General features: G+C 36.5%; 1 protein-coding gene across 2 annotated transcripts in view; it reads left to right on the top strand.

Annotated features, from left to right (window-relative positions):
* Nucleotides 1–17,847, top strand: part of Vps13B (vacuolar protein sorting 13B) — a 66,258-nt gene that overhangs the window by 8,141 nt on the left and 40,270 nt on the right. For both annotated transcript variants that reach the window (XM_089695207.1, XM_089695200.1), the window contains exons 7-43: nt 480–679; nt 1,211–1,386; nt 1,653–1,832; nt 2,802–2,942; nt 3,263–3,453; nt 3,741–3,871; nt 4,201–4,414; nt 4,882–5,111; nt 5,578–5,709; nt 5,932–6,051; nt 6,160–6,217; nt 6,316–6,464; nt 6,616–6,689; nt 8,048–8,167; nt 8,784–8,980; nt 9,426–9,526; nt 9,646–9,917; nt 10,066–10,139; nt 10,244–10,268; nt 10,345–10,470; nt 10,753–10,877; nt 11,164–11,267; nt 11,473–11,656; nt 13,086–13,202; nt 13,349–13,412; nt 13,601–13,743; nt 14,026–14,131; nt 14,236–14,282; nt 14,373–14,505; nt 14,752–14,852; nt 15,146–15,316; nt 15,539–15,651; nt 15,836–15,986; nt 16,260–16,419; nt 16,726–16,848; nt 16,953–17,063; nt 17,686–17,836. In XM_089695207.1, the coding sequence (XP_089551333.1) occupies nt 480–679; nt 1,211–1,386; nt 1,653–1,832; nt 2,802–2,942; nt 3,263–3,453; nt 3,741–3,871; nt 4,201–4,414; nt 4,882–5,111; nt 5,578–5,709; nt 5,932–6,051; nt 6,160–6,217; nt 6,316–6,464; nt 6,616–6,689; nt 8,048–8,167; nt 8,784–8,980; nt 9,426–9,526; nt 9,646–9,917; nt 10,066–10,139; nt 10,244–10,268; nt 10,345–10,470; nt 10,753–10,877; nt 11,164–11,267; nt 11,473–11,656; nt 13,086–13,202; nt 13,349–13,412; nt 13,601–13,743; nt 14,026–14,131; nt 14,236–14,282; nt 14,373–14,505; nt 14,752–14,852; nt 15,146–15,316; nt 15,539–15,651; nt 15,836–15,986; nt 16,260–16,419; nt 16,726–16,848; nt 16,953–17,063; nt 17,686–17,836 (5,015 nt within the window). The remainder of the gene's footprint in view (nt 1–479; nt 680–1,210; nt 1,387–1,652; nt 1,833–2,801; nt 2,943–3,262; nt 3,454–3,740; nt 3,872–4,200; nt 4,415–4,881; nt 5,112–5,577; nt 5,710–5,931; nt 6,052–6,159; nt 6,218–6,315; nt 6,465–6,615; nt 6,690–8,047; nt 8,168–8,783; nt 8,981–9,425; nt 9,527–9,645; nt 9,918–10,065; nt 10,140–10,243; nt 10,269–10,344; nt 10,471–10,752; nt 10,878–11,163; nt 11,268–11,472; nt 11,657–13,085; nt 13,203–13,348; nt 13,413–13,600; nt 13,744–14,025; nt 14,132–14,235; nt 14,283–14,372; nt 14,506–14,751; nt 14,853–15,145; nt 15,317–15,538; nt 15,652–15,835; nt 15,987–16,259; nt 16,420–16,725; nt 16,849–16,952; nt 17,064–17,685; nt 17,837–17,847) is intronic.

Genomic DNA, 17,847 nt, shown 5'->3' with positions numbered 1-17,847 from the left:
TTGTGTGGAAATTATAATCTGTTACTGGCAACACGGAGTTGAATGTCTGCTGTCACTTTGGATGACACCTGACAAATGACACTTGACAGGTTTGACGGTTTTCCGTTAGGTTGGTAGCACCTTTACGTTTGAAGTGATAATTAGTTTTTAGGTTATGTTATTCGATCGTAAAATTGAGATTTATTGATGAAATAGATGTAAATTTGGCACTGTTCACTTTCTCCAATTATAGTTTGATCACTAATTCGGACGAACTTGTGGTGAAACAACTCTATCTTTCGCAGTGTACAATATTATTAATTAATATTAACGGAGCAGATTTCGCGTACGTGTTTACAATTCGATCACCGGAACCGGATACATTACAAAAATATATTATGTAATACATAAAGTTTACATTACAAAAATTTTATGTATTACAGAATAATGTAACCATCTTGTTATTTAGTAAAAAATCAGAACTTATTACTTTTTTACAGAGTATTAACGCGTCTAGTATCCGCCAATACGCGTCGAGCACGCAGCCTCAGCGTCCAATTGCGTTCGAGCCGGCTCGCGTGGGGCGTGACCAGCGAGCAGCTGGTGCTGCTGCTGCGGCTGCTGAAGGAGCGCTCGCTGGCAGACACCAAACCGCCCTCGCCGGTGCCCAAAGCGCCAAGCGTGCAACTGGCACCGTTGCGTAAGTGTCTCTCAGCCAATAGGCGACGAGCTTGCAGTCAGCGTCCAATGCGATCGAGCCGGCTCGTGTGGGGCGTGACTAGTGAGCAGCTGGTGGTGTGTAGCATCAGCCAATAGGCAACGAGCTCGCAGTCAGCGACCAATGCGGTCGAGCCGGCCCGCGTGGGACGTGACCAGCGAGCAGCTGGTGGTGTGTAGCATCAGCCAATAGGCAACGAGCTCGCAGTCAGCGACCAATGCGGTCGAGCCGGCCCGCGTGGGACGTGACCAGCGAGCAGCTGGTGCAATGTAGCATCAGCCAATAGGCGACTAGCACGCAATTTCAGCGTCAGTACGCACATGGTACATTTACTTTCGTGTAATTTAGTGTGGTACTTTGACATACGTAATTTCACATGTTTGACATTACTCAGATAAATTGGACGTTTCAGACCGCCATAAACTACCCCTGCTTAATAAAACTCTCTTCTTTCCATATTATTTGCAGTTATCAGATAACATGATTTACCAATAAAAAAACTTTCAACCACAGATTCAGTATCTTCCAACTCTGCCGAACCCGCACGCAGTGAGAGTTGGTCCGAATGGGCGTGGTCATGGCTGCCCACGTGGATGGACCGCGAGGGCGTGGAGGAAACACCCGCACCGGCTGCGCCGATACCGATTGCGTTCACTGCTTATTTGGAACACGTGGCGCTCGTGTTTAAGGTGAATATTACGTAAATTTTAATAAACCAAATTAAATATTTAGATGAAATATATAAGTAGACATACTGCCGTTGTAAAAGGGGTGTAAAGTGAATAAAATATTTGAAATTCCTGTTTCATCTGGCCTCAGTAACATCTGCCCAAAAAGGTATTTTTTGGCGCGTTGGTATTTTGATGTTAAGATAAAATGAAATGAATTGTCTGCAAGGTTCCATTTTCAGTGGAGAGATTTTATTTAATTTTAAATCTAACCAAATTGTTACCAGGTTATGGAAGTAGAAGGCGGTCGCAAGCGTGCGCGCGGTGTTCTAGAAGTTTCCGCAACAGATGCAGTAGTTAAAAGCTCAGTGTGCTCGCCCACAACTCTGCGGGTGCAGTTCGGTGCTAGAGAGTTGGCGCTAGAGTCGCACGGCCGGTGTGTGTGCGGGCATGTGGGCGTGGATGCGGTAATTAATGAACTATAAGAATACTAGATTTCCGCCCGCGGCTTCGCCCGCGTTTTCAAAGGAAAACCTGCATAGTTCCCGTTCCCGTGGGATTTCCGGGAAACCTATCCTATGTGTTAATCCAAGTTACCCTCTATATGTGTGCTAAATTTCATTGTAATCGGTTCAGTAGTTTTTACGCGAAAGAGTAACAAACATCCATACATCCATACTTACAAACTTTCGCCTTTATAATAGTACTAGATTTCCGCCCGCGGCTTCGCCCGCGTTTGCAAAGGAAAACCCGCATAGTTCCCGTTCCCGTGGGATTTCCGGGATAAAAACTATCCTATGTGTTAATCCAAGTTACCCTCTATATGTGTGCTAAATTTCATTGTAATCGGTTCAGTAGTTTTTACGTGAAAGAGTAACAAACATCCATACATCCATACATCCATACATCCATACATCCATACATCTATACAAACTTTCACATTTATAATATTAGTAGGATTAAGATGGACTCACAGCTATCAATAGGTCGTCAAAAATGTCCAAATATACGCGAGAGTGCGATATGTATGATATGTCTATAGAAGTGTTGACAACTAGACTCACAATCGCCTATCATTAGGCCAAATAAAAACTCTGCCAAATACACACGAAGGCAGAGTTTTGCTATGGACAATTTTAATTGTGATTTCTTTAAAAAAAGTAGCTTCCTTATGTAATAATAATTATTTATACTGATAAAGTATTTTTTGAGTTTATTTGTTACTAGAGGTCCGCCCCGGCTTCGCCCGTGGTACATATTATTATTTCGCAATAAAAGGTAGCCTATGTCCTTTCTCGGGTATCAAAATATCTTCATACCAAATTTCATGCAAATTGGTTCAGTAGTTTAGGCGTGATTGAGTAACAGACAGACAGACAGAGTTACTTTCGCATTTATAATATTAGTATAGATAAACAAAAATATAATTTACACAGTTGAACGATGCACCGACGATATACCTCAGTAAAACGGGTGACCACGATGAAGATTGGTGCTGGACTGACGAGGACTTCAGTGAACAGAAGATTGAGCTTGGAGTCGCGGCTGAGGAGCAGTTAGGAGAACCACTGCCTACTGTACGTATTATAGCGTATGATATTTTGATGTGCTATTTTTTAATCTTAAGCAAAATTAATGTTTGCCTCAAGTTGTATCAAAAAGTTTTATTAAAAGTTTTACGCCACATGGCATATCACAGCGGATCACCTCATACAATGTCCCTTATAACCCATAAAACCTGTGAATCACAATAAATCATTTGAATTTGGAAAATTATGCACACTATACATTACATTTTGTCAAGATACGTTAAGATTTTTTTGGAACTTTATTGTGTAAACAGTTATAAAATTTGTAAAATAAAGATCGTCGATCATATTATAATATTTTTCTTTAGCAATCGGACAACGTACCAGATTCTCAAACAGAGCAGAAACAAGACCAAATACCAACAGAAACGGATGAAGCAAAGGAAACATTCTGGACAAAAATGGCGCCTGTTATTTATGTAGAGTACAACCACGATAGAGTGCCCTCTGACAGACTAGTTAATCCGTATGATAATCCGCCACGGGACTTTGAATATAGGTAACTATTTGGTTCCTTCGCTGTTAGGATATCTTTCAAGATATGGTTCGTTCGTAACTTTCATTTAGCTTTATACTAAAAGATTGTAGTGATTTTTATGATCTATTAACGTCATTCTTTTATAAAATGAAGTAATCCTCGAGAGAGATACTAACAATTTCTGAAATTATCACATTGCACTGCACTGCATAGCTAAAACGTGATAAAACTTAACAAAATATTCCATTTTGTCAAAATTCTTGCCCTATTTGAATGCACACCCACAACATTATTTCAATAATTCTTAGCGACTGGGTGGAAGACAGCGTAATGAAGATAGCTGTGAGTCCAATGTGTGTGCAAGTGTCTACTGGCCTGATACATCGGCTTGGCGTTATAAGGAATGCTTTGAATACTGTGCCACTGTTTAGTGATGAAGGTTAGTATATGTGGTAAGGGGAACTAGCTAGGTAACTTGACATAACGTTAAGTTTATGAAGTGTTTATAAGTTGTAAATTATTTATGGTTATAAACGGTTCTTTTCCTCTCAGAATGTAACTTGATTTAAAGCTATGGATAAAAAATATCCAAATTTGAGAATGCTAAATGGGATAACATTAAATTTATAGGAAATAGAGGTGGAAAAGACTTTAATACCTGTGTATTTTATACATCTACATATAAATTAATTTTAATATATTCTGCATAATTTCTATCGTAGAATTTGGTATTTAAACGGATTTAAAACATGTTTAATTACCCCCTAGATCCACCAACACGCACGCTAACAGTAGAAGAATGCGACGCGTTGTCCGAAAATCTACCGCAACGTCGTATAGGTATAGAGATAGAGGGACTCACTATAAGGTTGATGCCCTGGGATCACTCGCAAAATGATAAGCCTCTAGAATCATCCATAGTACTTGATGTGGATCTGCCAGAAGCGGTGCTCAATGTGGCGGCGCCTTTGTATCCTTTACGGTTAGTAACTATTATTATGTTTGTGTGAATTTTTAAAAACATAAAGAGAAAAGGTAGTTTTCACTTAATATTGTTGGATCAATATTCTGCTAGTGATAGTATTCTTTGAAAGTGTTGAAAATTATTTTATTGGAGGTAAATTATAGTGTAACAACAAAACATTGTCAAACATAATATGATGCATTTGTTCCATGCCAATGCATTTTTACATCTTCGCTTAAAAACTTAATTACCTGTTTTATTTACCAATTATATTTACCTATTAGCTACACAAAATAATCTTAAGGTTTTCATCTGACTGCAAACGAAGGCGGGTTATGTTTTTTGAGTTTGTATATGTATATTTCCTTGGCACGGATTTTGATTTATGGTGTTTCGTTGGAATCATCAGAATTGTGGTAGCGATATAGGCTATATAAATTAACAGTCTAGTTTCTTGATTTCATTATAATAATTCTTGTTTCCAGAGTATGTTCCGCAGCATCCCAAATGCCAGAAGACACTGGACCACTATGGCAAGGCGCTCGCCTCCATATATCTGGCTCTATAACCGCACTACAAGCTTCACTGATCTCGCTAGCTGATGACAAGTCAAGACCATGCGCACGCGCAGACGTTCGCTTCGTCACGCATTCGCTCTTGCATAGGAATTACTTCGCGGAAGATAGTGTGGCGTTCAGCTATAGTGTTAAGATTCGTGAGTGCTTTTTTAGTATACTATGATTAAATAGAAACAAACATTTTTGAACAAAGATATGAAATATATTTTAATTTGTTTTTAAATTAGAATTTTTTTCTAGAATTTGAATTAATTTGGCATTTGCCTTAAATATATTTATTTAATTTTTAGACAAAAACTAATTTTTATTTTTTAATCTTATATTTCGTTTTATCTTTTTCCGGAAATCTTACAGTGTGTTAACATTAAATGAAAAAAATGTATGCGTGTACTAGAGTACACACGTAAGAAGTGAAACTTCTTTATGACCTTAAAAATGTCACGAGTATGGCGTAACGCAAAAATGTCACGCGTACGGCGTAACGCAAAAATATCACGCGTACGGCGTAACGCAAAAATGTTACACTAAATTTTTGAAGAATTTCACTTCAATAATAAGTTTTCATAATTGTTATGTTTTTAAATATGCTTTATTATTCAAAAGGTGAAGCAATAGTGTGCGGCTCTTCAGCACGTTTACAAGCGGCCTGGTACATTCCTATTTCGCTGTTCACTCAGAAAATATCTATGCCGTTAAAACACACCACCGTTGCTAAGGATGCTTTGACTGATGAAGGTAAATTGGAAATTGTACAATTAGGATCTCAATCATTTAATTATTATTAGATGAAACCCTTCATAGTTGTCTCTTGGGGGAAAAATTATTACTAGTAAAGATTTTCTTCTGTAGTTTTTTTATATTCTTAATTTAGAGTATTTGACTTATAGTGCTTTAAAATTTAGTTATCAATAATGAATGAAAAATGTTTTACAATAAATATTTATGTGTTTTTATCAGAATCCGTAGCGTTAGAGCTGACACTAGAAGAGCTATCGTTGCGGGGCTACATAACGAAAAACATACATACACACATTGTGACACTACATTCAGTACGAGCCACCGCGCTTCATGCACCGAGTGAGTTACTTGTACCTATTCAAATAAATTTCCATCAATTTTTTTTAATTCTGTTTGTTTGTAAGTTCGTAGTAATGTTGGATATTAATCGTTAGCACACGTTCACAGTTGACGGCGAGGAGAAACAAGCTTGGTTGCTTTCGGGCCCTGACATGCCCACGACAACGTGAGTATATACACAATAATAATGTAGTTAAATCAGTTTTTTTCTGTTGTGTTAAAAAAAATACAATCTTCAAAAAAAATTTCAATCTTTTTTTGCAGACCGTACCTTCGCATTGCGTTTCAATGGTGCAAAGAGCCGACACCAAACGCGTTAGATTATATCGGCATTTGGCTGGAACCTATGGCCCTATGTGTCGATCCGTTGTTCGTAGCCTGGCTTGGGTACAGGCCGAAGGTTAAGATTACAGGTATTTATTTCAATGAAGAAAAAAAAAGGGAATTAGAAGACATTACAGACTTATAGATAGTAGATAGAGCTGTGACTAATCGTTATCTGTAGAAAGTAAGTGTAAGTATTATCTGTTATTATGTAATTATTGATGTATAGAACTTTTTCAGAATCACGATCTCAAACTTCAAACCTGAAAATGTCTTCATCACAGTACTTATTAAAGCGGAGGACGACTCCACCGGTAAGCATGCGGCTTTTAATATAATACGGAAAAAAGTCATTTATGTAATATTAGTTGATATTTAATCCAGATTACGAGTAAAGATAAACTACGATAACATGGCGCGCCCCTCCAAATTACTGTTTCAATGTGTGTAGTGACATCCGTACGAAGGAGTTTGTATGTAGTTGTACGTATTCGTCTTTAGTAGCAGGCCGGCAGCGGTCTGAGACAGTCAAGTTATTAATTCTACGTCGCTCAGTAATACGAAAGTACTGATTGCAAAACAAGTTAGTAATGGAAAATTCAAGAAAAAAAATGAGCAAGAATTTATTATTCACGTAGGAGAATCCGATTCTGAAAATGACACATCAAGCTTCTATGACAGTGATGAAGAAAATTTTAGTTCCAGTGCCAATAGAGATCAATAAGATTTAAGTTTGTTTGATTTATGTTTTATTAAATAAATAAATAAATAATAAATAAAATATCCTTTATTGAATTATTATGTAGATTAATGGACGACTAAGATCCGTTAGGCAAAAATAAAAAATACAAGAGTTACACAGCTATTGAAATAATACAAAAACATATCAATTTAGTTCATTATTAATGTTGTGGGCCAAGTGATTAATGAGGATATTATTATTAATGCCCAGGCAGTATGAATAATGCCTTTGTTATCACTTGGCTCGTAACATAATATTATAAACTTTCTTATAATAAAAAATAAATGATGATTACGTATTTTTGTAAATGATTTTGATGTCTTAACTAGTCACTAAAAATAAATGTGTTATAAATACATAATAAAGATTTCATTTTATTGAAAACATTAAACATGCAAGATATAGAGTAAATAATAAAATTACATTTCAGTATTTGAACACAATAAAATTAATTCATAGTTCTTTTGCAATCAGTACTCGTAATATCTCACTTATTACCAGATTTGTTGGTCAACTAATCATAAGTTGCCGAGCGCCCAAGACAACGCACGTGTCGTTTTCATAGAATACGTCAGTGCAGCGCCATTACTAATAATAATGAGCGATTAGAGCGTGACTAGTCGAGCAACAATTGGTCTTAGGGTGATGATATATAGCCTATAACCTTTCTCGATAAATGGGCTAACACCGAAAGAATTTTTCAAATCGGATCAGTAGTTCCTGAGATTAGCGCGTTCAAACAAACAAACAAACAAAGAAACTCTTCAGCTTTATAATATTAGTACAGATTAATTTTGACTAACTTGAAAAACAATGAAAATATTTGATGAATTTTTTGTGTAATGTAAATTAATATGGACGGAAATATAAAATAAACTAATATTTATTTGCTAAAAACATGGTATAAAAAGAATATGAAATATTTGTCAGTCAAGCGGTAGAGGTGGTAGCAGATCAGGGTCTGGAGCGGAAGTCCACGTGAGGACTCGCAGCGTGGAGTCCAGCAGCGAGAGGAGCGATAAGAAGGAGCCTAAGCCTGCAGCTCCAAGTGTGAGTATGGATTACTAGATTTCCGCCCGTATAGTTCCCGTTCCCGTGGGAGTTCCGGGATAAAACCTATCCTATGTGTTAATCCAAGTTACCCTCTATATGTGTGCTAAATTTCAATGTAATCGGTTCAGTAGTTTTTACGTGAAAGAGTAACAAACATCCATACATCCATACATCCATACTTACAAACTTTCTCCTTTATAATAGTATTAAGATATTAAGATGTAGATCTTTCGTGGTTAAGTTTTTTTTGGGATTAGTTGTCGTTCTTATAGTACAAAAGGAAAACTTTTTAAACGCATGATGCGTAATGTTTTATTTGGATGTGAGAGGAAAAATACGTGTAGAGAAGGTAAAGGATAGATATAATATAATTTTATCATGAATTTTTATTTATGTCTCAAATTGTATCTCAGTTCGTTTTCATACGCAAATATTAATGTCACTGCTTATTCAATGTAGCTATGTTCAAAGTTCAAACCAAGTTAGAAAAACAATGTATCTCAGTTCAAAGTTCAGACCAAGATTGGAAAGCAATGTTTACCATCCCCCATCTTATACGTGTTGCTGTACAACAATAAAAAATGACATAATTCAAAAACTCGTTCACCCCCAGCCGCCGCCCGACGTGTGGTGGTCAGAAGAGCGTTTACTCCACTTGCACGCTCGCCTCAAGCGCATGCTAGTGACGTTCGAGTGCGGGGTAGTGCTCGTATATGTGACAGCGGCTAGCGCGAGTGCGGTGCACTGTGCGACCGCGCGCGAATCGATCGAGCGGCACGCGCTAGGACTCAACCGAGTACTGGCTCTGAGGTAACATTTATTTTAATGATTCACCGTGCCGGGACAGGACGGGCCGTGCTGGAGCCAAATGATACGATATCCATACAAATTTCAACGCCGTGCCAAGTTCAGACATGAATCACTTAACAAAAAGTATGCAATAATATTTGATCAAGCCCCGGCCTAGTCGCGACATGTGTAGCATAAATCAGCCTTTAATGAGGCAGGGTTGAAATTATATGTTTCACGCCCAACATTAAACATTAGTAACTTGCGAGAACAACCGCGAATGCGTTAGCGAACTTTTTAACCATAGATCCAGCGGGGCGACAGTCTTTAAGCGTCTTTTATGGCGAACGTACAAACGATTGTTTTTTATAGCAGACACTATACTCAGTATTCATTACATTCATAAAGTATAGTGTAATGTGTAATATAAACAAAATCCACAAAATTTATTTCAAAAACATTTCAGTCTCGGTCGCTGGTCGATACATTCCAATTCTTCTATGAAGCATCTCTGGCAAGAAATAAGGCATGATGGACCTACATTCCTTTCAACAAAAAGCGAAGACAGTAAGTATCCGATGATTTTAAACATAATTTCAGTTTGTTACTTTATAAACAATGGTCAATCGATAAAAGTTTTTTTTTAAGGATTCTAATAAATCTTCAAAATTAATACCTTCTTGCAGTAGGCGAATCGTTTCCCTGGAAGATACGTATCGCGGACGTATCTTGCTATACATTGGAGGTTCGCGCGGGCACAGAACGTTCTGGCAATGAGAAATCCGCCAGTGGACTTCGATCCCAGTTGAAACCCTGTCCAGTGGCCATGCCCAGAACTGTGCTCGAACTCGTGTCCACCACGATCACGCTGTCCGTGGTCACTAAGTCGCTGCAAATTAAGACTATACCGAGGAAAAGTGAGGTTAAGAAGAATACGGATACGAGTAAAGAGGATGAGGTAAGTTTCTGCTATTCTATAGTGTGTTCATTGTATGGGACTATTATAAATAGTATACTATTGATGTAAGGGAAAATTTTGACTGATATTGGACTAATTTGTAAGTAAATAATGAATTACATAAGAATGACACTTATGAATGTTGCAGAAAGTGAAGTTCTTCACGGGTGGTGTTGATTTCAAACCGTCTTCGTTGAAAGAGTTCGTTCGTGGACCGGCTAAGTGAGATTTCTTTTGCTTTACCTTAAATAAATTTATAACATATTGTCTTCATTAATAAAGATTTAATCAATATTACCCCTTTAATAATTTTGTCACTTTTCCAGGCGGAAAAAGCAAAGCAGTCCTGAGGTAAATATGAGCCAACTAAAATTATTTTTATTATTTATTGCCTAGCCAGTATATTAATAAGTTACGTACTTTATAGCCAAAAGAGCCTGAACCGGCGCCAGAAAGTGTGGAAAGCAATATAAAAACTGGTCCCATCGTGACTCTGGGAGTTAACATTTATGCCGACACTCCGCCTGTTACTGTACGCGTGGATAGTGACCAAGTAAGTAAACACATCTGACTTGAAGGATCAATTTTTATTCATGTACATTCTTAAAGAATCGTAACATAATGAAAATCCCTTGTTAATTTTCGGGTGTTATTAGCTAGATAAATTCTGAAAAATAAGTGTACACAAATTTATTGATGACACAATTTTTTTTTCTACTATTTTGACAAAGGAGAGAACATGGCAAGATTTGATTGATTGATTAAACGTATATGAAATGCAATGAATGCATTTCATATACGTTTAAGCAAAAGTATGATAATATGATGGTTTTAGGTACACATGGTCGTGGTAGCGATACATTGTTTCACGCATGTATTGAAATTGTTACGGCGACCGCCCTTGGCTATTCCGAAACAGAGTTTTACATCAAAGGGTGGATCGCAAAAATCGTTTATAAGGTAAATATAATATTAAAATGAATTTTGTTTGGCAAATAGTTTGTTTAAATATAATACAAAATAAGTACTTAAAGTGTTACTATTTTTAATCTATTGCATAGCTTCTATCGCTTGCCTTGAGCGCGGGGACCGAATCCAGAAATTCCGTAACGAAAAACCTCACGCTCCCCACTCCGACGGGCACGGAGGTGTGGCTTGAAGGCATAGCATGCAATAGCTTTACCGCGGCAGTCCCCGAGTGCCACACGTCTTTTTTCTTTCAAATAATTGTGTTAATCTGCTCTAGGTCTGTGTCAGAAATAGATGAAGTGAGAAGCCTCTCTGAGGAAACGGAGAGTGGCAACCCTTCTGAGCTTATATCGATATTCGAAGCGCATCCAGAGAAAGACCGTATGTTTATATTATGTTTACTTTTGATTTCAATTCAATATCTCAGTTGATATACTGTTAAATGCCCTTATTCTTTTTGTGCTGTATTCCTTCTATCATTAGTGTCTTTAAGCAAAGCCAAATTTAAAAATTAAGTATTATTTTCGGAAAATTTCGTTTTATTAATGTTTCCTTAATGCCATAATAAATGTCGTTTAATTTCCAGCGATAAAAATGAAAACATTCTTCTGGTTCCAATGGGTGGTTAGCCACGCATCCCTAGTGTTCACAACGCCGACGTCCAAGCTTATTTTCGATATGGATGACGTCATCAGCAGCGTGGACCTGCAGGAGCACTACAACCAGTTCAAAGTGAAGGTCGCTTCTGCGTTTGTGAAGCACTTGGACCGGTGGGTTGAGTAGTGTAGCGGGTAAACTAATTATGACGTCATCTTTAGTGTAAAATTAACTAGCTGTCTGCTGAAATGGATATTTAAAGTTAGATAACAGCAGTCAATTTGGAACGTTTATATCGATGATTTCGTGATTTGAGAAAAATTATATTATTGTCACTTGATTTAGAATGTATATAACATTTACGAAAATATTACAGTTTAACCCATTGACCACCGAGCGGCCCGATCGGGCCGAGACACAATAGATTTTCTATTGTGTCTGTGATCCGAGGACTGACGGATTAAATAATATATTGAATAAAATTTACTTACTAGGTCGGCTTAATAAGTATTTGATATATTCCGTTTAGTTTGATAATAAACAACAAAAAGGCCAATCAATGACTATTAGCTATCAGAGACGAGTCTTTACTCTTTAGTCTTCTACATTCACTTTCAAGCAATTCAAAGCACTTCTTACCACATTTCTTTTATAAGGTCTCTTTTCGCAGTTACTATAGTCCTTTCCACCTAAGATGATTTCTGTGACACATCGATTTTTGACACGTGTAGAGATGTCTTTACTGAAATCATATCAATTGTTTCCGATAATCGATAATATTTTATATGGAAATGAAATCGATTTGAATAAAATACCAAAATTTGTTTTTTCGGCATTTCGCCAGCAATTAACTAAGGAAACTTAGCAAACAACAGCAACAAAAAGTCAACAATAACAATTAGTAACAATAACAGAATACCACGTAAAGTATCAATATAAAAATACAACTTGTATACAAGGCTCGCACTCGTACTGTGACGATTTACTCGATTGACAAACGATCACAAGATGGGCGCCGATTATATATTTTCCAACTCTATGATTTTTCAACGATCCATTTCATGTACACGAATTGCGTATTTTGTGTTATTTTATTTTATTTTTCATTATATTAAACTAAACAATACTGTTTTGTATTTATAAGCTTAAGATGTTTCATTTTTATATTTTTGGTAATAATGCCGCCATAAAATAAAAATATTATGCACTAAAATTATTTTGGCGTTTTAAACATAAAATACGTAATTCGGAACACGATGAAGTGTCACAGGAATCATCCTAGGTGAAAAGGACTATACAAGCAATTCAAAGCACTTCTTACCACATTTCTTTTATAAGGTCTCTTTTCGCAGTTACTACAAGCAATTCAAAGCACTTCTTACCACATTTCTTTTATAAGGTCTCTTTTCGCAGTTACTACAAGCAATTCAAAGCACTTCTTACCACATTTCTTTTATAAGGTCTCTTTTCGCAGTTACTACAAGCAATTCAAAGCACTTCTTACCACATTGCTTTTATAATAAAGTTTCTTTTCGCAGTTATTACAAGCAATTCAAAGTAATTCTTACTTCATTGTTTTTATAATAAGGTTTCTTTTCGCAGTACTGGCAGTGACGAATGGACGCCCGGAGTGCTCGATGGCAGAGTGTTGGAAGCTCGAGAGCCGACTAACGCAAAGGAAGAGAGTCACTTCCTCGCTGTCACTATAACACAAGCTTTGTGAGTTGATATTTCATATAAAACATCTTATTTTCTTGGAAAAATTATTTGGACAACAAAATTAGTTTCTTTCTACTTTTACTTAAAGATATTTTATTTTTATATGCTTGTCTTGACTGCATCAATAATATTTATTAAAATTGCAGAATATCCAACTTACCTGCTAGCTGGAAGGAAGAACTACATCCGAAGCTTCTAGAACAAAACGCAGTAAGTGTTTTATGTCTATAGTAAGAGTATTTCAAAATTAGTATGAGACTATTAATTTGACTGTTTGATGTTGACAAAAATGATTATTCTTCTGATAGTAATAAAATTCAATATATTTTTAATGTTCTTCAGTTTTTTTTATTGCATTTGTTTTATGTTACTAACTGTTGATTATAATTTTCCTACAGAAAGAAGATTGCATGTGGGAGATTTACGCGACTCTAGCGCCTCTAGAAGTTGTGTTGCGACCGATTGTTCTAGAACAAATCGTGTGCTTACTGAGAGATATGGCGCCTAAATCATATTGTCCTTTGAAAAACGAAGAGACCAGGTGAATTTCATAAATATAATAAACTTAGTAAATTTTTCTTGGGTAATATAACTATTGCTTGAACAATCTTATAGTAAGATGTGGGATGAAATAAATTGAGAGAAAAAACGTAGTAGGAATATAGGTCTATTTCAGTAAATATACCTATATTCCTACTACGTTTTTTCATAAGCCAGTGCTTATTCTTAGGTTTTAAAATTCATCTTCCATAGAAATATTGCCTACCACTATACTTATACGATAAACATTATATTATTTTCTTAAAACTGTTTTATTATCCAGGCAAAGCCATTGGCAATGGCCGTTCTGCTATGTGACAGCGGGAGGCTTGCGTCTCTTACTGACTGATGATATTGTCACCAATGAAGATGATACCATTATGTTTATTGTAAGTACTCGATAAACCTTTAAATAACCAATATATAAAAGATATTACATGAATATTTAGTTTGCCCTATGAAATGTTTAACATATGACATGCTTTGTTTTCAGATTGGCAAAGTAACAGTTAATCCACACCCAGAAAATCCTATATGCAGGTAATGAACAATATTTTTATTTATTTTCAATAATATTTTATTCTCTACAATCTATATGTTACAAATGTTGAAAAATTTAATATTTCTCAGGCGTGTAGTAAACCCCGGCACAGAAAACACGTGGACGACGTCAGGTATAGGAATGGAGGGTCGCCAATACGAGATCTTGTTGAAGAATATAGCAATACGATCCGCTAGGTTCAAACAACTTGTTAACCAAGAGGTAATAGTTTTGGATAATAAGGTTTTAATGGATACGGCATATGAACGTTATAGATTATAATTATTGATTGCTGTTTAACATCAGAGTAAGAATGAAGGTTCAATTTAATGTATAGATTCTGTAAATATATAAATGTGAAGGTGCTTAGAAAATTATTGGATTGCTGTTCATTTCTATACATATATCAGTACGCCTTTTTCGCGATTTTTAATATTATGAAGTATAATTTTTAATTTGTGGCGCCAGGCAGTTGAATCAGAAATACTAAAGACTACTGGCGGTGAGAATCCGGCGTTAAAATGGAGTCAGACCGTGGTTTCGCCGTGTATTACACCAGTATTGCATTCGTGAGTATTTATATATCCCACTTTCAGATAATTTAGTACAGGTAATCTTTCGCTTATCCATTGCATACTATTTCAGCACTCTTCTAAAAATAACTTTAGGGCTACGATAATCAATTATGTAATTAAATTGCTTTTATTAGATGTTTGAATTTCGATTGCTATTTTTTTATTTCTTAATTTTGTTGCACGTACAACGTTTAGAAAATGGAAAGTAAAATTGTATTTTTCTGTGATTCATTTTAGAAAATCGTTTTGAGTCGTAATATATTTAATTTACCTCAATTTTTCCGCAGCGTGGACGTAAGTTGCGTGTTAGCGCCCGCATTCTTCCACTGCGGGGCGCTAGCGTGCGGGCCCGCGGTTGAAGTGAACCTTGTAACGGACTGTGCCATAGAGCTCAGCGTGGATAGACTTGGCGTGGCCCTGCGCATATTGGAACACGTGGCTGCTGCTTTGGAACCCAAGTAAGTGGTGGAGTGAATAATAGGTGTAAAAATATCAATACAAGTATAACGTGGATGTAAGTTGAGTGATCGCGCCCGCCTTTTTCTTTTTAGTTTATGAGCGACAAGAATCGAAATGTATCATATCAATGTATGCTGTCAAACCTTTTTAACTAGGAGAGAATGAGTAGGTAATTATTCAATTTCGTACTTCAGAAGTAAATACAATTATGACATTTTCAGGGAAAATTCGACCGCGCTTATAGAGGACGGTGTATGTCCGTACGTAGAGGTTATCATGGACCAAATGAGTCCAGATAACTCGCCCACTGATAGCGACGCTACTATATCTGAGGGTAAGCAAAAAGTACTATTAATTTCATTTTAATTTTTAAAATTGACAAATTTTCAACTTATTATTAATGTTATTGTTTCTTTGAAATCTTGATCAAAATTTTAATGAACACATTGTTTAACAGAAGATCTGTGAAACATTGTCATTTTGAAGTTGAAACTGCAATGAAATTTTTAATTATTCAGAAACAACAAAAAGCGCACCAGAACTAAGCCGTGCCTTCATGGCCGATTCAGGAATAGATACAGTGACTTCGCAGTCGACGTACAAATTCGGTCGGAGGGAACCGTCTGCGCCTCTGAAGAAATCTGTGTCCATTGCCTTCACTGATTATAAGTTAGTAATTGTATAAAATATTGTTTAATAATATTAGAAACTTTCATGCCCCATAATAAATTATAGACCGTATTATCGGGTTTTTTTAATTAAAAGTAATGTCTTTCAAATTTCAAGCAGATACTTCTTCTAATTATTACCATTTTTACCAAAATAATAGATCCATAACCCTGGTTGCCGTGATTATGTTCAATTTTTCAACAAATTATAATCCTTTATAAATCAAAGTAAAATCCAATGAGGAGTTATTTTTTATACAACCGTTCCTTCCAGCGCAAAAGCATCAGACTACCTAGAGCTGTTCGTAACAATGGGCGCGATAGATATATCTCTATACGCGAACGACACGGGTTCCCCGGAACTAACGCCACTCCGCAGTCCCGGGTCGTACCGCCCGCCGCCCCGGGAACAGGCGGACGAGCCTGTGCTTAAGGTATTGTTAAGAATTTACAAGTTTTACGAATTTTTGAGTATTGAGTAATACCGAATTTTTGAAGACAAGTCACAAAGTCAAGTGAATGTGTTATTTATCCGTCGTAAACGGAGATCTCTTGGATTCGTCGTTCGTTATGTCTCAATTAAGTGGTCAATTGCATAATCAGGCATTGTCTCTGAAGAAAAAATATAATCAAATTATCTCTGCTTTTAGCGATCAAGATAGGTTAAAATAAATAAAAGGTGAACATTTTTATTCGTTGTATTATACAATAATGAAAGCATATTATTTTATGTATTATAGGTTGTAATAGACGAGAGCAAAGAGGCCAAAAAGGAAGACGCTCAAAGTTCAGCGACGGCAAGCAAAAGTCTGACAGATACAATACGTCATGCCGACCTCACTCAGCGCAAGATTGATCTCGCTGTAAGTTAAGTCATTTTATCCTACTTTCTTTTGCTTATCACATGACAAAGAGAAATGGAACAAGGTAAAAGTTGTAAAGATAAAATGATTGTTATTTCTTCCAGAATGTTCTACCTCTAGCTCGTAAAACCGAGGGCAATTTACCACTCTTACATGTGACATTGCATCAACCGAATTTGTACTACTGGCGACGAAAGACCAACCGAACTATACAGGTATTTAAAATAATACTTATAGATTGGCTCTTAATTACCACATGCTCTTTTCATTTGTTTTCAGATATCATTTTTAAGTGTATCAAATTTTTTTGTTATCTATTTTTACTATATGCTCAACATTGTATATAATCTACCCATTTGTTTGTAATCTGTTTCTGCACAGCATAGCAATCATGTGGACCTAATGCTATCTAATTTATCATCTGTTTCGGCACGATAAACCAAGTGAACCCGATAATATCCAATTTGTTACCTATTTGCATGTTGACTGGTTGCTACTTGCTATCATCCCATGTTATTCATGGCAAAGGACAGTCCATTTATCCGTTATTATCTTATTCAAAGCAAGCGAGTTTTCCATTGCTATCTTCTTAATACTATTATAAAGGCGAAAGTTTGTAAGTATGGATGTATGGATGTTTGTTACTCTTTCACGTAAAAACTACTGAACCGATTACAATGAAATTTAGCACACATATAGAGGGTAACTTGGATTAACACATAGGATAGGTTTTATCCCGGAAATCCCACGGGAACGGGAACTATGCGGGTTTTCCTTTGAAAACGCGGGCGAAGCCGCGGGCGGAAATCTAGTTATCTATGTATCTATTCCCACCAGATATCCCTCTTCAACTTGTGGGTCGGTCTCGGCGGTGGGCAAGCGGACGCCCAATGGCACTGTCCATTATTTAGTGCGGCGAAAGGCACAGCCGATCCCGTCACGGATATACCGCCTGCACTTGCCACGCTACGGGTTGAACTAACGCCTGGTGAGTGGGGA

Source organism: Colias philodice, chromosome 1, assembly GCF_061535455.1.
Source record: "Colias philodice isolate Cphi_HAF_F1 chromosome 1, ilColPhil1 Martin Lab GWU primary, whole genome shotgun sequence".
In the NCBI taxonomy this organism is placed as follows: domain Eukaryota; kingdom Metazoa; phylum Arthropoda; class Insecta; order Lepidoptera; family Pieridae; genus Colias; species Colias philodice.
The sequence above is the reverse complement of the archived record's forward strand: the minus strand, read 5'-3'. Positions and strand labels throughout refer to the sequence as shown.